The following is a 23,799-nucleotide window of genomic DNA, read 5'->3' as shown; positions in this document are numbered from 1 at the left end:
CCTTCTTTTTCGACCCTTCTAAAAGCACTCGCAGCATCTCTACCTCACAGTGGCATACCTGCACGAGCCACTCACTCAAAACGAGCATTGGCATAGCCAATAGGTCTCACCTTTGGGACCTTATAAGTGTTTAGCCGTGCAACACTTGATGTTGTTGCACCAAGGATATTGTGCTGGATAAGTAAACACTTATAAGGTTCCAAAGGCGAGACCTATTGGCTATGCCAATGCTTGTGTTTATTGGTAAAATGTAGCTTTTTGTCCCGGGTGTTTTTTTCACTTTGTGGCGACTGCCCCCTGTTACATTTCCCCTTACTCTTTGAATTCATTTATCATTAGTTCAGGGCACTCTATATTTTTAAAACACTTTTTCGACACGTTATGGCTATCTGGGCAGGAGCCAGCAGGCATGGGAGGTGTGCAGGCAGCTTTGACATTGCACACCGACCAAGCTCAGTTTTTATTTTTTAATTGTTTTACTGTCACTGAGACTCGAACCCTGTTCCCCAGGTCCAAAGTCGGCAGCTTTGGAGGTTACGCCACAGCCTCTCTTGCTGAGTATAGGGGTCAATGTTGGTGAATTCTCTACTGACCCCACCCCTCTTTTCCAAGCCTCTGTGCTTTGCCCCTCTCCATCACTACCTGTGTACCTTCTGCAGCTGCCAGACGCTGTCTACTCCCGGCCCTACCTCTCACACTCTCAGTGCTGGAGGCAGCATTGGGTTAATATTATTTGTATTTCTCTCCTTCACTGTGAAGAGAGAGAGAGGGGAGGAGGTGGAAAGAGGGGAATGACTGAGTGCCATGTTCGGTGTGAGGCATGATGGTCCCTGACATACACTGGGTATTGGGCTACATCTCAGCCATCTGTGTTCATGGGATATCTGTTAGCCCACTCTCTTGGTTGTGGGGATATGGCGTATTTACTTTGTGCTAGTGGAGGGTACATCACTTATATAGGGTGGTGTTTGGAGATGAGCATAGTCCTGGTTGCTGAGGTTTACAGGAATTTGCAAACCACCCCCTCCACCATCAGTCTGTGGCGACAACAGTGAAAATGTCAGTTTCTGGCATATTGGGGGATGTGTGTTTCCCTTCTGCACATGCGTTACCAGTGTGCACCATCGTCCTCTCTCAACATTCTTGGGTGGATGTGTTCACCCTTAACCCCTGGGCATGCTCATGGTGATGAAGAAATGTGACCCCTTGGCATCTGCTCAGGATCATAAGTTTATCTGTTATGGTGATTGATTTGCGGGTGCTACATCTGCACAAGCGCACTGTTTGAGCTATGTGTTCCTCACCTTTCACTGTAATGCGGTTGACTATTAACTTGTGGGCATATTCATTGTGATGGAGATGTGCATTTCTCCTACAGACAAGCTGATGGTGATGGACATGTATGTCTCCCACCCACACATGACATGCTCATGGCAGGAGTGTTCACCGTGTGGGCTGCTGATTGTCTTATTAAATGTATATGCTGTCCTATGATGGATAGGCACATGAGTCTGTGTAAATCCAATTTCTTCTGTAAAGCTCGGGGGGAATCTGGAAACAAGGTGAGAGATGGCATCTTCCCTGGTGTGGCCCAAACTCTTCCGACTGATTTATCTCGGAGGGAACATATGCCCCCATTGGTCTGTTGCGTTTGGGCTGGGGACTTCCCCATGGAGAATGGGACGTGTCTTGCCTCCGTAGCAAATCTGAGGTGAAAAATCCCACCCCACCTTGTCCTCTGTTGATGTTTGCGTGTCTTTTCAAAGGCGCCTTTGTAAATGAAATGGCTTCGTCAACATTCTACTTAACTGCACAACTGTTTTTTCATTTGTTCAATAAAACATACTACTGTACTTCATTTCGTTTTATACGTGTGCTACTGCATTGTATTTTGTTTCTATGTAAAAATGTGCAGTGTGCCAATCTCTGGAGGAACAACTGAATACCCATGTTTTTGACAAGATGCATTGAAATATACAGTAGCGTTTATTTTCCAATAGCCCACAATATATCCAAGGAAAAAGCAATATGTTTCCAATTTATTTTTTATGCTGCTCACAAGTCATTAGTTGCTTGGTCTTTTGCCACATGCCCATTAGTGTGCATTGCAGGACCTTAACCAACAGAAGTTTATGCTAAAATAATATGTTAAAACAGACGCAACACACTCTGGTGCTGGTAATGTAAAAGAGTGGGTATTAAAAACTACACAAGGAAAACCCAGTACTTTGCTACATCCAACATTTTTTGTACATTGCTCTTAGCACCATTGCAGTCCTCAGCCTTCTTAAGTTGATATATTGAAAATTCCACACATTTTATTAAAACATTAGGGTCTCTGTATCGTTTTAATCCACACTAACAAGGTTTTCAATCATTCGGTACATCAAACGCTGTCTTTTCTACTTTGGCATATCTGTCCACTTGGGTGACATAGCTTAAAAACATTGCCAAGGCCAATAGCTCTAGCTAAACACTTATAAGGTCCCAAAGGCTAGACATATTGGCTATGCCAATGCTTGTTTCCCCTTGCATTTACTTTTAGTACAAGCATTTTCCATTTATTTACAGAATGTTCTTTCACCCTTATGCATACTTTTTCAGACCCTTTCTTTTTTTTAAAAAGATTTTCTTTTTTACTTTTAAGTACTTTGTTTCTATAATTGCATTGCAGTTTGGTTGCGTTCTCATACAGCAACTCCAAAGTTTTCTCAGTGGACGGCTATGCTGTTCACGCTGAGTTAACTCGTAGAGTACATTGAAACCTGCTTAAATTGATGGGATCTTCGGCTTATGGAGAGCGGAATCTGAGGTGCAGCTCATGAAGAATGATGTCTTTCTGCTATGGCCAGTCATTGGATTTCCATAACGACATAAGTAACCCAAATGAGCACACTGAAAGATTTATGTGCAAAATGTGAATCTTTTTGCTGCTACATTACCGCTCAATCCGGTTAACATGAAGGCTGCAACACTGTGGTACTGAAAAATGAGTCTTGAATGTGTTACTGTTTTGTACTCACTCCATGCACACTCTGGGTGCCACAGAATTCCTGAGCTAATCCTCTGCATATTTTCAACCATGCGCTGTGCCCCTTATACACCACAACCCTCATCCATCTCTAAATCTGGTTTTTGTAAAGCTCAAACTACTCACCCCTAAGCGTCTCAAGGCACTGGGGGCTGTCAAGGAGATTAAGTGAGCAATTGTCGAAAGTCACATGGTGTTGAGCTGCCGCCAGCGCCGGGGATTGAACCGTGAGCCCTGTGCTCACTGTTAACCATTTTTAGGTCTTGGCTGGCATGGGCTGCGCACATGCGCAGTCTCGCTGGCGAGATTTAATGGTTTAGAGGAGTTTTGGTAAAGGGCTTTAAGCCCCGCCCCTCTTTTCCATTATCTTGCGTCACAGTTTATGCTAAACGGTGGCCAGCCATTGGAAAAGAGCTTGTTGTGACGTTTACTTTTGGCTTTTTCACCCGTCCCACTTGGACGGCCTCGCCTGCTTTCCTTCTGAAGTAAAAGGTTTCTCATCTTTATGGGGCCAAACACATGGCCCCAAAAAGATAAGAAACCTTTTACTTCAGAAGGAAAGCAGGCGAGGTCGTCCAAGTGGGATGGCAGAAAAAGAGAAAAGTCTACGTCAGCTGCCTGGCGAGCACTTGTTGTGACAGAAGGCATATTAAAGGTGGGGCTGCACATGACAGCAAAAAGGTATCAAGTAACAAAGTTGCATCCAGTGGTACATGTACAACTGCACGTTACGCATGCGGAACACAAATAAACGTTGTTTACACTGCCCCAGCCAATGTGTACAGCACATGCGCGAGACCAAGTCAGTAGGATGATAAAATAAACACATATTGACCTCACTGGCTCCACGTCGCCTCTACGGTATTTTCGCCCACTGGGGTCCACACCAAAACACAAAACTACATTTTGACTGAACTCCCGTGTTTCATCCTGTTCGGCAGACACCGTTCCTGGATCCAGTGCATCTCTGGTAAGGCCACGTTGACGCATCTCTTGTCCTGTTGAATATTAAAAGTCGTCATCAGATGTTTCTGTGCACGTCCCGAGCCGCGTCCTAGTCGGCGGGTCAGAGGGAGGCTGATGGAGCGAAGCCCGTGCAAGATTATTCCCAGTTATTACTGGTCCCTGCTTTAAATAGCGCTTCGTTAAACAGAGGCGCCAAGAAAGGCCGACCCGTCCGAGAACGGGCAGATTTTTAGATTTTGTTTCTCCCTTGTCCTGCGGTGCCACCGACGGGGAAGTGACTGCTGCTGGAACCCCCTGTCTATGGGAGGAATCGCTGCAGTCCGCTCCCTGCCTGCCTCGGCTTGAGGCCACAGCTGATCCAGCCTGCGTCCGTCCATACATAAATCATTCCCCTTATTCTATTGGGTACATGGTACATGACAAGTATTGATTTTTCCCCTTGCCTCTTTGCAGAAGAGCCCATGGTTTTTTTTGTGAGACAGAGAGAGAGAAGCGTTTTTAGCTGCCGTTCGGTTTTAGTAAGAGAAAATCGCAACGCCATTTCGTCCCCTGACATTAAAATCCCAGGGCTGTGTGGACAAGCCCCTGCTCCTGACGTGTACACCGAGGGAGGCCTGGGCGCGCCCACCTGCAGATATGAGGGTGTGAGTTTTTCATCAGTACCACCAGGCATTCAAGAAGGACAACAACAAGATACAGGGGTGTGCTTAGCAAAGATGCCAAGCAAGGTGAGCAGTGAGGGGAGCTGAAAGAATCTCTTCTGTGTACAGTGTGCACTGTGTAGCCTCACATGACACAACATGATTCAACATAAAATAAACAACACTACAAAACCAGAACATGTTGTAGCATAAAATTAAGTTAATTAACACAAACATAACACGGCACAGCAAAGTGTAGTGTAGAATAGCATAAGAGAAAAGACTATAGCATAACGTAGCTTAATATAACGATTAATCACAAAACGAAACATAGAGTAATATGGCATTGACAAAGCCAATTGGTCTAGTCTTGCGAGCATTCGCAAACGTATGGCATAGCCATTAACTGTTTAAAAGTTTAAAAACAGTAAATATGGTATCCTGTAAAGTTAGTGTGCATATGATTGCAAAAAGAAACAAGCATTGGCAGAGCCAATAGGTCTCGCCTGTGGGACCTTATAAGTGTTTAAACAGTTAATGTTGTTGCACCAGGTATATTGTGTTGGATAACTAAACACTTATAAGGTCCCAAAGACGAGACCTATTGGCTATGCCAATGCTTGTTGTGGAGGGGGGGAGCCCCAACAAAGAGGAAAAAGTTTATATGGTTGTTGCGCTTTGATCTGTACTTGTGGGCAGGTAAAAATCTATTGATTTCTACCTTAAAATCCCCTTACACTCACAATTGTTCATGGAGCCCCTGAAGATGTTGGGGAGTAGTGCATGGCCACTGAAGCTCTGAACTGCGTCTAGTCTGTGGTGTTCCAGCTGCTGTGAACCGTAGAAAACGAGAAACGTGTAAGCTTGCTCTAGGGCTATAGGCTGTACACAGCAATGAACCTGAAATATTAAGAGCCATGAATTGTGACTGCTGCTCATTTTGCATCCTGGGCTTGATTGCAAGAAATAGTGGCTCAAAAGTGAGCAAGAGGGAGATGTGTAGTTCTGGACTACACTGGTGATCCGCAGTAAATTCAGTGGTGAGGCAAACCAAAAAGCAGTCAAAATTGATGCCACGCTGAGAATGATGTATTAAGTTTTGCCTACATCCAGTTTACTCGAGATGTGATGGGGTTCATCAAAGGGCCATTTTGCTATGAAAGTATAGTAATTTACTTTTGCTTTAGGCCTATTCAGTGTATAACCTTTTTAGGTCTCGCCTGACCAGCGCTTTAGCGCTGCTCTGGCGAGACTTATAGTAAGCGCGTTTTGGAAGTGCAAACAGTGGCTTTGCAGGCCTCCAACTACAGTGCATGTGACCCGTCCGGGCGCGCGCACCATTTGGAGTCCTGCAACCACTTGTTTGCTTTCACTTTAGCCGTGATTCATCGCACCATTTGGCAGCCTGCGTGCCCGCCCCCACTCCCCCTCCCACTTCGTCAGCTTCAGTGCGCGCTTGTTTACCATCTTGTCTTTTTAAGGCTGTCGCCTACGGAGCCTGAGAACAAACTATAAATGACCGCATGAGCGCAGTTGTTACCTGTGTCACGGTTACTTCTAAGCCAAAATAGGTAATTTTCAGAAACTGCCCAATATCGCGCGCCATATAATAGCTGCGCTTTGGCATTTACGGCGGCTGCTGGGGAAATTCCCTTCCTTCGCACACACGCCAAATTCCCCAAAAGGCCCAGAAACTACAATGTCTTGCATCCGATCCGGCGCGGGCTCCAGGCCGGCTATTGTGATCAGCCATCAAATAATTCATGGCCACTACAGGCGTATCACACGGATTTGTAGGCTCGTTGTGAGGCTGGAAACGAGACACCCGATTCAAATTTCAGACACACCGCACAATACAGGAACGAGGCCAAAATATACACGCAAAGCCATCGACGATATGCCATGGCGCCCCTTGATCGCAAAAAGAGATGCGCCTTTTAAAACCACGTACTCAATGTATGCATAGAATGCGCTCCTCCTTGGCGATCACGTTAAGGGTCTGTAATAACACGCCCACCTTCACGTTTGCGTGACGAAATTGTAGCTCACTGTATGGATTTAACCCCTTGTGGGTTTTTTTTTTTTTTAGCTAGAGGCCGTCCAATACCAGAGCGTGCTAGCATTTTCCATCCGTTTTTGAGCATATCTCAGATACTGTAACGGACTTATTGCAGCCATAAACACGCCAAAATAAATTACCGTTGAGAGGTCAGAAGCGCCCTGCACCGCCACTGACTTTCGCAAACGTAGACTAGGGTGTAGAAATGTTTTTGGTGTTTTTTTTGCAGGTTTTATATAGCGCCAACTCGACCCGAAGGTATTAGCGCGCTTTACATGAGCACCGGTTACGTTACACATTCAGGCACGGGGAGATTAAAGTGATTTGCCCAGAATCACAGGATGTGGACGCGACCCCGAGACTCGAACCCTGGTTTCCAGCACCAAAGTCAGCAGTCTAGCCGACGGACCACCTGAGAGGGTGGGTAACGCAGTGCCAAAACGGGGTGCCTACGGTGCAAGGGGGCTATACCTATGCCCGAGGGAAGGTGAGGTGCAACGCATAAGATGCAGTGCGCCATCGGCGGTGCAATCCAACAATGGCGGCGGACTGCTGTTTTTGGGTTTCAGTGTTATGTTTTTCTATATTTATTCCGAAGAAGATGGGGTTGAATATAGGTTGGAGAGTCAGCTATCATGCAATAAACATATAAAATACGCAAAAATGAGCCATGTTAAACTGCTCTTCTCTGTGGCCCCTCATACACAATAACGCATCATCCTAAACGCAGCAGCAGAGCAACCACGTCACGTGTGTGCGGAGCACGAAGTCTCTCCTGCTTTACTGCAGACATAAGTAATTAAACATGCCATGTCTGCGTGCGGTGTGGCTTGGTCTCCAAAGGGGCGGGGCTGAGGCTCACGGCAAGGTCGCCTTCTCCGTTCTTAACCGAAATAATTACAAGTAGCTTTACTTTATCACAGGGAGGACTTGAAAGCCGGGGGAGGTCTGCAGCATTAACACTCTTTAAAGGTCCTGAAAAAAGTGCGTTGTGCATGCAGCACGGCACCTCTGCAGCTGCTGGTACTACTATACTACTGCATCTTTGTGGGATGCTCCTGCAGACAGACAGGCCAGCACAACCAATCCCGTGGTCCAGACAGACATAAAGGTGGAATTCCACAACCAGCCAACAGGAAGGTGCGAGGGGAGGAACCGAGTGATTGACATGTTATTCGGAGTAGAAAGTAGTAAACCAGCTCTGCCGCTGCAGACGGCTTACCGTTCCCAGAGCAGGGCTGCACCACCATCAAAACAAAGAGCAACGTAGGGGGGGGGGGGGGGGAGGGTGCCTGCCCAGCACGCCAAGAGCTTCTGGTATAGCGCAATAACAATCCGTAATCCACAGGGAAGGGGGGACCAAACCGAGAGCCAAGCTGAACTCCTCTTTACAGCCATTCCGAGATTCAGGTGAACGAGAGGAAACAATACAGCATTTAGCCTGGCTAAACGGGGTCTGGTATGAGGGGAAGGCAGAAGCAAATCCAGCACAGTAGCTGCGGCCAACTTAAAAAGAGAGGGAGAGCCAACCCTACCAAATAAGCCTGTTAAGGTTGTCACCGTACTCAGGAAAGATACGGGCCATGTGTTTACCTTTTACTATTCTGGAAGGGCGAAGAGATGGTCAGTGGATAACAATGTGTACATTTAAAAACAAGCATTTGCAATGCAATAGGTCTCGCATTATAAAAGTGTGAGCAGTTGGCATTGCTAATAATAATGCAACACTAGCTATTGGCATTTTAAATGATAATGGCATTTATTTATGTGTTTGTTTTATAAAATAGATAAAAAAGGCATTGTCATGAACAATGCCAATAGCTTAAACTTTTGTAAATGCGAGACCTATTGCATTGCAAATGCTTGTTCTGGATATACTGCTTTGGAGTAAGCCAATATCTGTGAGAACACACAGAAATGAGCTACCGCGTTAAACTACTTGTTTATATGGGGGGTTGAAAATGACACATGCAACTTATTGCCAGCTCCGTGCAGTGGCTTCTTCTCCATCAGTCCTTGTAAGGATCTGGATTGTTGGATGAGCTGGACAGCACTCATTGCTCACTTCAGAGAGTAACCAATAGGAGTGCGTCTGCGGAAAATGTCGAGTTTTGCGAGATATAGTTTGAGGTTATGGGAGAAGTGAAGGTGATGGATAGTGCCTCCTGTCTCCCTTTGCTATGGAGGTTTTGTTTCTTTTATTAGGTGAAGTTCCCCAGTTCCTTTATGAATTCATCGGTGCTCAATGACGTTGCTTTATTGGTGAAGTCAGAGGATGCGCTTTATGGGGTTCCCTTTTAGGAAGCACTTGTTATATAATTTCATGATATTTTGCTCCTCATGTCTAGAAGAGATTGCAGCCAAAAATGTAAAAGTGATTTAAAAAAAAATCAGAGCAATCTGGTTATAGCTGCCTTTTTTAAGAGCTGCCTACAGCGTTGACATGCAGTAAAGCTACTGTTGTCGTCATTATTTTATTTTATCTTTTTTCTTTAGAAACCTATCCTATTGCAAGGCCACGAGAGGTCTATCACGCAGATCAAATACAACCGAGAAGGCGACCTCCTCTTCACTGTTGCAAAAGATCCGGTGCGTTTTCGTGTGTTTTATGTTTTTCTTGTGTGTTGTATAGTTGTCAGAGGCTTAAAAAAGTAATTTCTTGGCCCTTGTCTGTGAGTCGGATGTTTGTTATGCATCCTACACGCACACACACATTTCCCCAGGTACTTACCTCTTTTAATAATATTCGATTGCTTTCCATTTCAGGTGTTTGCATTCCCTGCTATAGTAATTACTTATAGTAGAGTGGTGACGGGTTCATTCGTGGGACAATGCTTCTGTGGAGGGAACTAATTAAAAGATCTTTCTCGAATAAAAAGGCACATGTAGCCAAATCAATTAGCATACAGTGTAATGTTTCGCGGTCCTCTACTTACACTGCCTATGATAAAGTGTACAATAGATTCCCAGCAGTTACTTAAATGGAGAGTATCTGCCACTCTTTATCTCTGGGGGAAGCTTTAAAATTAGGTTTATACGTTTGTAACAGCTGTTTGAATGTTGTTTCTGATGACAATGAGCAGATATTCGGGGCAGTCCATGAAATGATTTTGGCACAAAGTCTCATCTAACTTGATTTCTTTCCACATAGGTGACATTGCATTTTGGTGTTTGTCCGATAAGTAAGCAGTCACGGACCTGCCTCTATCACCCTTGTTTCTGCCCTTTCTTAAACACAATGTGATCACCGAGTTTGCAGAGGCCAGTGGTTTTTACTGTTACTCTGTGTTTTTTTTCTGTAGATAGTGAATGTCTGGTATTCTGTGAATGGAGAGCGACTTGGCACCTACAATGGGCATACTGGAGCAGTCTGGTGTGTGGACTCTGACTGTATCCTTTTTTGCAAGGAACTTGAACTTTCATCCTTCCTTTAGTCAGTCTCTTTACCCCATTCTGTCTTGCATTATGTGACGTTTATTTCCAATACACAGTGAATAGCTTCTACATGTTTATATAGTATGCGTTTACTTTTTAGATCTTGACCACTTCTGCTCCTTTTGACACCCCACCCTCTAACCCCACTCACTCCACCAACCCACATCCCCAATCTGCCTCAGGTCGCTTTTCTGTAATCTGTATTTATTTGTAATGGTGGAGAAAATCTCGCTAGCTAATCAAAGATTAGTGAACACAAAGCTGGTTGCAGATTAATATTAAAGTAACTATCCAGTGGTGGGCTGTTGTCTGCCACAATCTAGAGAAAATGGTGATCTCTCTCACAGTTAGTGTATAATGGTGAATGATTACTCTCTCAAAAACTGCATGATGAGTGTGATTACTGGCACAAGAACTATATGATGTTTTGTGATTCTTGCTACTAGCACTTTACAATGGGTAATGATTTCTGACACAATTTCTATAATATCAGGATGATTTCTTTTGCAGAACATATGATGGGGTGTGACTACCACCACCACCACTTGGTATTGCTAATGTTATGATGCCATCTTTTGAGGTCTTCGTTTCTGTTGGGGCCCCATGGCCGCTGTTGACATTCCAAGTAGTACGTTTTTTGTAGTGCATGTATATTCTGAACATGTTACTGCCCGATAATGGATATGCACTTTTATCTGTGCATCAGTAAAAATGGAATCGGAAGGTTTCTTTTTATATATAAACACATGTTTGTAACATCGGTGTTTGTGGAACTTAATCCCCATGCTAGCACTTTTTTTTTTTTTTAACCTGTGTGCTGTTTCTAGAGGTATAACAGCAATACTGAACTGCTGGGCGAGAGGACAACAGACGAACAAGTGCTTTACGTTTGAGTAGGCCTAAAAAAAATCATAAAAATGTTACCAGACCTGTAGGTTGAGGGACTTTAGTAATCTACTCAACCTAACTTTAATGCTCTTGACCCTTAACCTGGTCTCAAAATATGTGATTCTGGGAAAATTATTCTATTTCACTGAGCGGCCTTTTTCTTCATCATTCCATATAAGGCACTCAAGTATGTGAGTTCAGCATGTCTCCCGTACAAAATACTAATTGTTTGATCGAATAGACTAAACGTTTGCTCCATATGAATCTAGCCCACATATAAGGTACTCATGACCCCTAGCTTGCCTCTTAGTTCACTGACCGCATTGTCATCAAGGCGAGGACAGGAATGTTTCTCAGTTCATGTTTAAAAACTCACTTTTAATAAATAGATTACTAAAGCATGGTGTGCTAACACACTATGATTTACAATCGGCACAGTTTCCATTGGCAACAAAATTTCCCACTGAAATGCAACTTTACTGAGAAAACTCCATAGCTTTCAAACGATGTTGTGTGGAGATCGGGTTTCTGCAAATATTTATTGTTTGCACAACACCAAGTAAAGTGTTTTGATCGTGATAAAATCTTTGTTTCCTTAATACCTCTGAATTACAAAAAAAGTTCTTTCCTAAATGGTATATTTTGAAAAATGTGTTCTGTTAATTTACAAGCTATTCAAATGTGTGTTAAAAAAACGGACCTCCTTCAACCTTTCTTTTTTACAATGATCGTCAGACATTTCACTTTACAAAATCCCCTAACTTTGCAGTCCAAGAAAGAAAAGTAAACACCAGTCTTTATGATAAATGAAGCAGAAATTTGTAAAAAGACAAAAGCTGACATTTGACCCCTGTCTTTGAGCGCATGGAAAACGTGACAAGATAACAAGATTTAAAGGCATCTTTGTTGCTCATTCGATTTCTTAATGAATAGAACATATATTTCTTGCCAGCTTAAGTTCATTCGCCGTAAAGGGCCAGTAGTATAAAAATAGCTCGCCCTGATAAAATCTGACTCGTCAACGCGAGTAGATTTTTCGAGGCTTGTTGAGGCACATTATTTTTTATTGGGTGCTGTCATGCTCACCTCACCCTACGTATTTGAACTAGTGGTTACTCCTCCATATCTCGAGATATGGCTTTAACTGAAACGCACCAGAATACCTCTGCTGATTCTGTCCTGAAAAACTTTAATTGTCCATTGATGGTATTTTTGCTCATTTGGTTTCCACCATGGTGTTATACATTATACTGTTCCGTGCATATCACAGAGGTCTTCAGAAATGGGGCCTTCACAATATATTCACCATCCTTGACTGTAGTTCTAGGGGACACCAGGCATGTCCTCACTGGCTCCGCCGATAACTCCTGCAGACTCTTCGACTGTGAAACAGGTAAGCAATCAACACATTTTTCTGTGGTTCATCAGTACTACAGCTTGTGGTGTTATTATGTAGAGTTAATCTTCCATATTTTTGCACCTGGGCTCCCCATTAGCAGTGAGTGGCGATGGGTCTTGGATCGTCTATTGTAGTTTTGTAGTCTCCTCTTACCCAGCTAATAATGATGGATCAATAGAAAGTCTCCTTTTGTACAGCTAGTGATGTTGTTTCAAAGTGTGTCTCTTTGTGTTACAGTTGAGTTTCTGTTGCATATCTTGTGGTAATTTAGGACGTGTTTCTCTTTGCAAAATGGTTGGTTTGTCAGAGTTGGTTTCTACCTTTCTCTCGTTCAGTGATGCTGTCTTTGTGCTATAGATATTTTCTCAGTGCACAGTATGTAGCAATAGGTTAAAGGTTGCTAGAGCCAGTCTTGTCTTATACTTGCTTTATCTCTAGGTAGTGGAGATGGTCTCTTCTTGCACAGAGGTGACATTTGGAAACAGATGGTCTTTTTGTTATGATTCATCCTTTTTGTACTCTAACTGACTATGCATTTCACAGCTGGATGTGTGCACTAGGAGCTGGCTTCTTCTGAGGCTGAGGGTTTTAAGTCGGGCTTGGTGCCACCCCTTGTGATGTGACATCTCTCCCTGCACAGTGGGTCATAAGTCATCTTTCATGATCTTGAAGATGGTCTGTCCCTTCATAGTTGAGGATTTTGTGTGAGTTACGCTCTGGGTAATGAGACATTGCTTAACTCCTGCACACCAAACCTCTCCAGGTGTTAGGACTGCCACAGATATGCAGCATAAAAACTGGAAAAAAGAGACTCGTAGCAAAAAAGGAGTGCTTTAAGAACTCTAAAGAAACTTCCATGGGTGTGTGTTATAACTATTTTCCTTGCACAGCTCATGAAGCTTAGACTTAACTGTACTGTTTTTGTTTTTCAGGGAAGCAGCTGGCACTGGTAAATACCAACTCTGCAGTTCGTACCTGTGGCTTCGACTTTGGGGGAAACATCATTATGTTCTCCACAGATAAGCAGATGGGGTATCAGTGCTTTATCAACTTCTTTGACCTGCGGGATCCCAGTCAAATAGGTAAGGAGAGCTGCTGGCAGTCTCGGGCCACTAAGGCTTTATGCATAAGGCCTTTTGCATGGTGCCATGACAGAGGCTAGGTCAAGCCATTGGTTATCTTGCTTGTGGCATGTCCAGCTATTCTACAAAGACTTGATCCGTGAAGTTGTCCAGCATGTGATTCTGTATAAATTCAGATGTTGCACACATTTAGCAGGGACAATTCTTAAAGATTCAGCACATGTATGTGTGTAACCTGGGCATCCTTGGGCTTCGTTGCCTACTCACTTCTGTCTATTCCTGCTTCAAGGATGCTGCCTTTGCATACGTTTGACAGGTGTTTCCATCATGATTCATCCCTTGCATCTTCAGGAAGTCTGTGCCAGCTTTTGTGGAAAATAGTGCTTCATCAGGGATTCCCTGTTTAGATTTGTATGTTTAGTTGTTTCCCTTTGTGTTCAAGAGTTTGAGTGACTGGGATTGCCCAGTGTCTTTGTGCTTTAAGTGTCCTTCCATGGGAATCGGGGATAGAGGGACGTTGGAGGTTGCATCTTTGGACCACTTGTAAACATTTTAGGGATTGCGATTCTTTGTCGAATCGCAATTCCTAATGTACAAAAATTTACAAATTGTACATAGCCATTACTAATCCGGGTGCAATAGACCTACCTCATGCACAATTAGTGACCCATTAGGAATTGCAGCCATCACAGGGATGGTGGCCTGCTGGGGTCCGCAAACCACCATGTCTGCGATTGCCCGTTTTCCTTACAGAAAAATGGGATGTGTTTGACATTTTTTTTCCAACATTCCCAAAGCGGAAAGGGTCATGTGGCTACCCCTTCTAATTTGTGAATGGTTACCCCCACTCTTGAAGTGTCAGCAAAAAAATTAATGTTTTGCAACCGTAATTTGGTCGTAAACCATTCATACATACTACTGTGATTCGGTATTAAGAAGAGACACCTTAAACACATCTCTTCCAAATACCAAATCTCTAGAAACAAATAGCAATTGGGTAACATGTTACCGAATTGCAATTTGTCCTCTGTACATATGCAAAAGCTTTTTTTGTGGTCGGTAACGGCCTGATTCTGTGAATCAGGCTGTTACTGACCGCAGAATTGCTTTTGTACATAGGGCCTTTTATCTCCAAAATGTTCAGACCAAGTGACAGTGCTTATAAAACCAAGGCAGTGTCTTCTAGGTTTTCTGGGCTGAGCTTGTAGCAAGTTAAGAAACTTGGGTAATGCTAGGTGTTAATGAACAATGTACTGTTAGATTGGTTGGTCACATGGTGATCATTCAAGAATTTTGTGGCTCCTTGCCCTCCCTCAAACCCACATACTACAAAATGCAGTTCACACATGGAGATGGTGGGCGCAGTGTCAATATTCAGGTACTCGGGCCAAGTTTGTGATTGCTGCATTGTATTGCTGGGCCCCGGTCCTTTCATTGTCAGCTCCTGACTATCACAGATCAGATCGAATGGGCAATAAATTCAGTCCTTGTGCACCATCCAAGTGTTTCAAAACCTCCTTAGTCAGCATGCCATTAAGTTTGTTTGTGCCGGAGGGGGACCATTTTCTAGTTGCGACTAACTTGGTAGTGATCACAACCAGGTGGTCGCTCGGTGCTCTGCTACTGCTTAGAGGCCTACCGGGCTAAACTAAGTAGAAAGAAATGTGGGTACCCGTAGTAAGTATTGGAGGAGGCTACCCTTACAGTCTCAGTGATTTAGGCTTTCACACTGGAGATGAGGAACTGGTTAGCGCTTGTGCTCTATTTCCTAAGCCGCCTTTTCCTTTTTCACAGTTGTTTCAGTGGTTTTAGCACTGTTCCCTACCCCGAATACTCTGGTGGTTAGTTGCTTACAGCAGATGTTAAGATGCATTGCTTACATTAGCCATATAATTCCCCATCAACCTCCGTCCCAGTGTGCTTTCCATTCACCCGCCAGTTTGTGCGTCATTTTTAACATTTCCATTTTTAGAGGACAACGAACCATACATGAAGATCCCTTGCAATGACTCCAAGATCACCAGCGCTGTGTGGGGCCCTCTTGGGGAGTGTGTCATCGCTGGGCATGAGAATGGGGAACTGAACCAGTTCAGTGCTAAGGTACATGTTGCAAGAGCATTCGTATAATTGTATAATTGTCAAAAACGGGGTTAGGGAGAGGGCATAAGAAGGTGCTGAGGCTGTATGATTTGTACAGAAATCTAAATATCTAAGTAGCAGCAGTGGCAGCTATGCACGAAAGGCACCAGAATGGCAGGTGTGAGGTCACGCATTGTGTGTAATGCAGATATGTTTTGAGAATGGTATTTTGGACTATGGGTGGATGGTGGTTGTTTGAGTGGCATTTTCCTTCATTTGAGGGGGTAATGTAGTGCCTGTTTGTGGTAGGAGTAGCGTTCATCAGTTGGCTGCCTGGAGGGAGGAAATGTGCTGGTTAACTGCAGTAGTCTGTGTTGGTTGGGTTCATTTGGTAGGCAGGGCTGTTTGTGTGCGAGTGAGTGCATGTTGGAAACTGTTTGGGTTGATAAATATGGGTTGGTTGGCTGTGTATATCAATCTAATGCCTGAATCCATTCTCCTAACCCTCAGTCTGGTGAGATTGTTGGCAACATTAAGGAGCACCACAAACAGATCAATGACATCCAGACCTCCCGCGACCAGACCATGTTTGTTACAGCCTCCAAGGACAACACAGCAAAGGTGAGAGAAGCTGAGTGTGCCAGTGGTAGTTGGTTACAGTATTGTAGAGCTGTGCGGATTAAGGAGAATGTTGAGTTACATCAGGGTAGAACGTTCAGGGAGAGGGTAGCAAAGGTGCCAAGTAGCTCCAGTTGGAGGAGACCGTGACCCAGAAGTAGGTGTAAACATTAAGAAGAGTTTTCACATTAATGGAATAGGAATGTTAAGGTGATTCATGATGAGCTAGTGGAGGTTGCAGTTTGAGGGTTTTGAGGGTCAAGAGGATGTTACTTGCTCCCAACAAGAGGGGTGTTATACAAAGGAGCAGTAAAGAACGAGAGAAGGGAACTGATGGCAGTTGTGTAAAGATCTTTTTATTACAGTCAGAAGATTAAGAAAGAGAAATGTGGTTGCTTGTCATGGATGAACAGCTCAGAGCAATAAGAGTGCCTTTCATGTAAATAAGCATGAACTGTGGTAAGGGAAAGAGGGATGCTTTGCTCTTAGGAGACGCACAGCTCTGTTCAATTGCCATGGGTAAGTTTCTTTTGTAGGGGTAGACTGATAAAAGGATTGTCAGTGACTCTCGATTGTACTGGTTGGACACAGTATTCCTGTAGATAGTGTTCAGGAGATCCCAGCTCTGTCTCGATTGTTCTGTCCTCTTTAGGTCTTCCAAAACTCTTGCATCACTTGTTTTATTTCGTATCTTCCCCTCCACAGCTTTTTGATGCCACTTCTTTAGAACACTTGAAGACCTTCCGCACAGAGCGTCCAGTCAATTCGGCTGCCCTGTCACCAATCTATGACCATGTAAGTAACCAGAGGCCTCTATCTAGGTGGTGGACATATTCCTGACATATTCTTGACAGGCCTATCAAAATCATCTGCAGGTCTAGTGACTTAAATAATCTACTCGAACTAACTGTAATGTGCTTGACCTAAAACTGGTTTCAATTGTGATACTTGGCAAATATTGTAATTCACTTTCTTAATTATCACATATGAGAGCACCTTCAAATATGTTAGTTCAGCATGTCTCTTGTACACACAACATACACATATAATACAAATCTAGATGCATATAGGATGCACATGACCCCTGACTTGCCTGTTAGTTAATTAATCGCATTGTCATCAGGGCTGGTGCAAGAATGTTTCTCAAATCCCGTTAAACTATCACTTTAAATAAATACGTAACTAAAGCATGAAGTGGTAGCACACTGTAATTTGCAATCAGCACACTTTCCATTGCAATAGCCACAACATTTCCAAGTAACATGCGGTTTTACTCATAAATACTAATATTACGGTACAAACAATGTTTGGAAATAATTTCTGCAAATATTTATTTGCACATCACCAAGTAAAATGTTCTGATTTATTTTGCCTTTATTGAAATCTTTGTTTGCATCACACTTCTGAATTACAAAAAAAATAGCTTTTGTAATTCCTGATATTTTGAATTGTTTGTACTGTTTATTTACAGGCTATTTAAATATTGTGGGTTAGAAAAATAAAATAACATCCTACAGCTTTTGTTTCACAATGATTAACAGACAGTTCACTTTACAAAATACTCCAACTGTAGTAACAGAAAAATAAACGCCATTTTCTAGGATAAGATAAACCACAATTAGTAAAAGGCAAACTGACATTTGCCCTCTGTCCTTGAACGGACAGCAAATGTGTCAAGATAAAAAGATTTAAGGGCATCTTTGTTGCTCATTCACTTTCTGAATGAACAGAACACCGGTTCCTTTCCAGCTCAAGTTCACTCGCCAGAACGGACCAGTAAGTACTAAAAATAGCTCAACCTAACTAAAATCTGACTCGCCATAGCACGTGGCGAGTAGACTTTTACTTGCTTGATACTGGGAACCTCACCAATGCGTCTTCCTCACAGCAGTGCTCTACCCACGCTTCTCGTGGTGGAAACTCTGAACCTAGTCATGAAGTACATCACAGGAAGATCTCTTTGGGAATTCACTGCTTTTCCTCAGGGCTCCAGGAGCATGGATATAAGAGAAATGGGAGATCTAGGGTCATTTTTTATTGAAACACTCTGCTGAAAGTCATGATGCTCCATACCAACAGTACCACACTGGTCTCCTAAACCAAGCTTTCTTATGCTTTACAGGTGATTTTAGGTGGTGGTCAAGAAGCCATGGATGTAACCACAACTTCCACCAGGATTGGAAAGTTTGAGGCAAGGTATGGTTGACATAACAGTTAAGTTGGAAGAATGAGTGAAGGGGCATAAGTTATTGATAAATTAAATAGCAATTTAAACTCTGTAGACATGTTCCAGTACCTTTTAACAATAATCTTTCTTACCTAGATTTTTCCATTTGGTGTTTGAAGAGGAGTTTGGTAGAGTCAAGGGACATTTCGGGCCAATTAACAGTGCTGAATTTCACCCGGATGGAAAGAGGTAAGGGTGACAGGAATTATTTAAGACCTTCAGATACTTGGGATCCCATTTTTGAACTGCTTTTCTATCAGTATTGGCTCATCATGTAGGAGGATGTTCTCTTTTGCACTTCACTCCTGCTCTACAGATCTCTGTGCTATTTCTGAACTCTTACACACAAGTCTGATAATGTTTCCTACTTCTTGTCTAACTGCAGCCCCAACTTACTCCAGTCTTGCTACTTAAGAACAACTGTCATATTACCTCCATCCTGCCCTGCAGTGCCCTGTGTGCTACTGTAGTTCTGTGAGTTTTCTTGCATAGCTCTGTTGTTGCTTCTGTATCCGGCCAAGCCCCATCACACTTTGTTTCAGTACTGCACTCAAACATACCATTAATTCAAACATTAGATGCACACACCTGTCAAAACATTTTAATTTGCCCTGCCTATGGCGGCTTATACACCAAACAGCTCTAGCAGTGCTCCTCATCTGGCCACTCAGTGTCTGAGTCATTTTGAGTACACAGACAGGCTTTTTTTTTTCTTTCAAGAATTCCTGAAAAATAAACAGAATTATTGCATCTAAAACCTTTGATGGTTGATCCTAGGAACGTGACAAAGATCTGCAGGGTTTTTGCTGGGGTGCAGTTCTAATAATGCTACCTTTGAATGTTCTAGATTCAGGCAGTGATGAGTTTTGTAACGGGGATGTTTCCTGATGAGTTTTAGTTCTGTGCTTCTGTCCAGATTCTCCACATGAGCATTAGTTGTCTTTGGTACGTCTATGACTCCTTGACATTATTGTGCTCTGAGATTAGTACTGTGTTCCATTGCCATCTATTCTCACTTTGTGACATCTCTTTAGTGACTTGTGGAACTAAAGGTGAGTAATCGCTGGTAATGTACAGGATTCTGGGTGGAGTCACCGGTGGAAATGCTACACAGGAGGTTCTGTGAGGTGGCTTGAATTCCTTCCCAGTGTCGTGGTTAGGAACACTTGAGTGAGGTTACTGTGTAGTTATGTAGTAGTACTAGTGCATACGTTTGGTGATAGATTTTTGCCTTGGCTAGTACCACTGAATCTGCATTGTCTGTGAAAGTGTCCTTCATTCTTGCCTTCTGTCATGGGTGAATACCACTGCGAGGGAGTTCTTAAAGTGTGTGTCCTGGATTCTGACCCTGTGCCATGGGATGGATAGTAGCACTGAAGGGGTGTTCCATGAGAAGGTATCCTGGATTATGGCTTGCTCATGGGAGGGGAAATAGCAATGAAGCGGTGTTGTCTGTGACCGTGTTCTGGATTGTGTCCCATTGCCATGTGTAGTAGTGTTGAAGGGAAGTTTTTGTTAAGGTATCCTTTATTCTGCCCTCTCTCATGTGTGATAGCACTGCCAGGGAGTTCTGTGTGAAGGTGTCCTGGACGCCAATGTCATGGTTTGAAGTACTAGAAGGAGGTTTTTATGACGGTGTGATGGGTTGTAGGCTGAATGAAGTCCCGGAATTTAGCACTGGAGGGAAATCTCGTTGAAGGTGTTCTGCATTCTGGGCCATTGTCTTTGGATGGACTGTAGCACTGAAGGGGAGTTCTATGTGAAGGTGTTCAGCATAGGATGATTAGAAGCACAGAAGAGAAGTTCTGCCTGAAAGTGTCCTAGGTTCTGGCTTACTGGCATGGGATGAATAGTGGTTCTGCGGGGGGTGGTGGGGGCTCTTTGTGAAGGTTGCCTGGATTCTGGCTCATTGTCATTGGGTGAGTGTTAGTGCTGGATTCTGGAGCTCTGGTGCTGCCAGTGTGTCCTGGAGTCCTATCATTGTAGGGAGTGCACTAGATTCAGCTCCATGTCTCTTTTCTCGTTGCAGTTACAGCAGTGGCGGTGAAGACGGCTATGTTCGGATCCATAATTTTGACTCTCAGTACTTGGAGTTTGAGTTTGAAGCATGATAGCTCGATTTATGTATTTCTTATTCCTCTTTTCTAAACCTGACTTATCACTGCGCTATTATTACCCTATTTATCCTCCAAGGTGTGAAATGAGCATTCTCTGTAATATACTTGGGAGCAGGCGACTGCCAGTGAAGCTGTTGTTTGCACTGGAAACAAAACTGTACAGTAAACCTGATTTTCAGCTGTCCCACCAATGGAAAGAACTTTTATGAACCTAAAAATGTAATGTTTTTTCAGCTGCCTTAATTGTCTTGTGGGGCGTCAGGCAACAGTTATATTCAATGAGCATGGGAGGGAATGTGAAATTAACTAATCCTACTTAAATAAAGTAAGAATTGGTTATCTGTCAGTGACCACAGGTTGGTGTAAAGAAACGCTGAGTTGTCATCCAGATATTTGCCAACAGTTAAATTGAATTGAAAGCTGACTGGAATCATTCACAACTGATGTGTTTTTTGTTTGAACTCGACTGTGCTCACTGACTGTAGCTACCCCAAACTGAGTATTGGTGTTGGAAAAGTCCACATTCTTCACCACAGTCACTGAGCGTTGGTGGGAGAGTTGAAATACGTTTAACATCGGATAAATGTGGCTAAAATGAAGACCATGAATATTTGTAATTCATAAAGATCTAAAATATAAATCCATATTTCCTGTCTTCTTTTCCCTGGAACCAAGGCCTCGATGTCTTTGTATAGCAGAAAAAATATTTTGGCCACCATTAGAGTTCTCTTATCGATTTGTTTACTTGAGAAATGTAATAATTTCACTACCTTTTTACTGCTGTAAATGATGATATAGTTCCGATTGCTTTTAGATCATTTTTATATTAAAAGAGCAGTTGGAAATGAGAACGTGCTTGATATTGTCATTAACATATTTTGACTTTTTAACTAAAATGTAGATGAGTATTGAAATATTTGCATCCCCATGTCATCCTTAGTTTTTAGGCCTGGCTTTACTGTGCAACTGTTATTACAATTCATTGTTACCAATTACTTAATATATAAACGCAGTGTGCTCTGGCTTTGCCCAGATGAGTATTTCCCTCTTACATGACGCCATTGGCACTTTGATGTATCTTTCCGCCTCTTTCGGAGTGCTTTCGTTCCAAGGTTCTATCTCAAATCTACACAAAATCAGTACACATTACATTTTTTATTTATTTCCCATACCTGCAATTTATACAGAAAGCAATCCTTTAAAAAAAAAAAAAAAAAAAAAAAACTGTTTGTTAGGATTCATGTGCATGTTTTCCCTGTTTTTCTTTCTTTATATATTTCCACTCTGTGCATTTACTTCCCACGTATGTGGATACCCACTGGTTTTTTCCCTATATGAATCTGGCGGTTTACTCAGTTTCTGGCTTATTCATTGTTCTTCCTCCTTTGTTTCACGGAAAAAGTTGTACTAAAGTCAGTACGTCTGCCTTTATTGAGCAAACATATGCAAATACAGGCAACTGCAAATGCGGATTTCTTGTGCTAGCACAGTAAGGTCACATCTGTTGGTTTTATCAGTGTGTGCATTGTGTAGCCTAGGTTCTGTTCATGACGTCCAAGTCTTTTATGTTCTTCCTTTGGTAACATTTGCCCTCTCCTGGAAACCCCAAGCTAACACCAGCGGTCTCTTTAGGATTGTGCTTTCATGCTGCACTCTTGGGCCATTGCACTTCCCAGTAGAGCTGAACAATATGTAGCAGCATTCAAGGAAAGGTGTAAGATTTCTGTTAATTATTTGGGTTGAGCGGGGGTCTATCTCAAGGCATAATCCCAGTTCTTGCCTGGGTGAACCCTTAATGCCACTAAAATAACCTGAGCTCATCTCCTTGGTAGCTATGGCCCAAATAAGACCGGCTTAGCTTAGTCCAATATGCAAATTATGCATTACCAAAACAGCAAAATGCAAACAATAAAAATCCCAAACCGAGTTAGAAAAATAGAATAAGAGTTAACAAAGAAAATGTCTCAAATACAAAAAAGTTCAGTAAGGGTAACCGGAGATATGAGTTTTTAAAGTATTGGGTAGAAATAGTGTGCTAAGCACCAATGATTGTCTATGGTTGCGGTAGATGGAGACTTAGGTGCAATTTCAGGCTGACCACAAACGGAATGCGGGTCTGGTACACCAACCTGGCTCATCCGTGTCAAAGATTTTACTTTCTGACTTGTGGCCTAATTACAAGTTGGGCGGTCAGGGTTACTCCGTTACAAACATAACGGATGTCCCGTCCGCCAAATTACAATTCCATTTTGTCCTATGGAACTTGTAATACGGTGGACGGAATATTCGCCGTGTTTGTGACGGAATATTCCATACGCCAAGATCCAACTCACCAGTGCATGTAGAAGGCATGAGTTATAGTTAATGTAGTTTGGCTATCGAGATCAAAACACTGTGTATGGTGGTGCGGGAGGTATATTAATTTGAAGGGGTTTCTTTTAAATTCTAAAATTAAGGTATATGTTTTAAATTTCTAATCTTTGTGTAGTTTAAGTTTGGTTTGTGTAGAAAGAATTAAGTTATAGTAATTTATAGGGGGTGCATAAATGATAAATATAAGGTATAACAAGAACTTTAGAATTTATAATGGATGTGTAGTTTGTTTGGTTTCTATAGAAAGAATAAAGTTTTCCACAATATAACTAAGGCTTAACCTTTAGTTTTAAGAGTTCCCCAAACAGGCGCATTTAAAAAGAGTTGGGGGGGGGGGAAAAAAAGCCAAAGCAACAAAGTTGCCAGTAGTATTGGATTCTCAGTCCATTTAGATAAAAAAAACTCCCGCAGGTGTCATTAAAAATGAGCTGCTGAATAAGTGGAGAAAATGGAGCGAAGGCCTGTGTTTTTCAATAAGAGTAACTAAAAGAAGAATCTCTGGTGCTCACCGCCTGTACATTTTTCTGGATTTAACTTTTTGTTTGCATTGGAAAAAGTTTACCGTTCTGATCAAACCAGGGCAAAAAGTCCCCATCTTTCAACCACCACAATGTGGGCCTTCGTCTGTGCAAATGTAGTGAATTCACGTATTCTGCAATGTGGACTGTTCAGAGGACTTATCTTCTTTTACAATTGTCACACAGTCCCACGCCTCCTAATGCAACGAGGAAGCATTCTTCAGCCTTTTTATATTTCAATAATGTTTATTGAAGTTAGAAACACCTGCTAGGACAGCCATTGCTACCACAGAAATACATTATCAGGGCCATCACCATAACCAAAAAGAGAAAAGGCTGCCCCAAATAAAAATAAAAAAACTTAGT

The 23,799-nt window shown here is 42.7% G+C and overlaps 1 protein-coding gene across 1 annotated transcript in view; it reads left to right on the top strand.

Moving 5' to 3' along the window:
* LOC146857789 (eukaryotic translation initiation factor 3 subunit I-like) overlaps window positions 1-21,182 on the top strand; it is a 37,216-nt gene extending 16,034 nt beyond the window's left edge. Inside the window, exons 2-11 of the mRNA XM_085648424.1 lie at window positions 9,194-9,286; window positions 10,000-10,087; window positions 12,342-12,413; window positions 13,352-13,501; window positions 15,474-15,601; window positions 16,091-16,201; window positions 16,904-16,993; window positions 18,321-18,394; window positions 18,522-18,614; window positions 20,455-21,182. Of these exons, the coding sequence (XP_085504550.1) occupies window positions 13,426-13,501; window positions 15,474-15,601; window positions 16,091-16,201; window positions 16,904-16,993; window positions 18,321-18,394; window positions 18,522-18,614; window positions 20,455-20,536 (654 nt within the window). The 5' untranslated portion in view covers window positions 9,194-9,286; window positions 10,000-10,087; window positions 12,342-12,413; window positions 13,352-13,425 and the 3' untranslated portion in view covers window positions 20,537-21,182. The remainder of the gene's footprint in view (window positions 1-9,193; window positions 9,287-9,999; window positions 10,088-12,341; window positions 12,414-13,351; window positions 13,502-15,473; window positions 15,602-16,090; window positions 16,202-16,903; window positions 16,994-18,320; window positions 18,395-18,521; window positions 18,615-20,454) is intronic.
* Window positions 21,183-23,799: the final 2,617 nt, after the last annotated feature.

This window comes from Triturus cristatus, chromosome 3_2 (genome assembly GCF_964204655.1).
Source record: "Triturus cristatus chromosome 3_2, aTriCri1.1, whole genome shotgun sequence".
In the NCBI taxonomy this organism is placed as follows: Eukaryota; Metazoa; Chordata; class Amphibia; order Caudata; family Salamandridae; genus Triturus; species Triturus cristatus.
The sequence above is the reverse complement of the archived record's forward strand: the minus strand, read 5'-3'. Positions and strand labels throughout refer to the sequence as shown.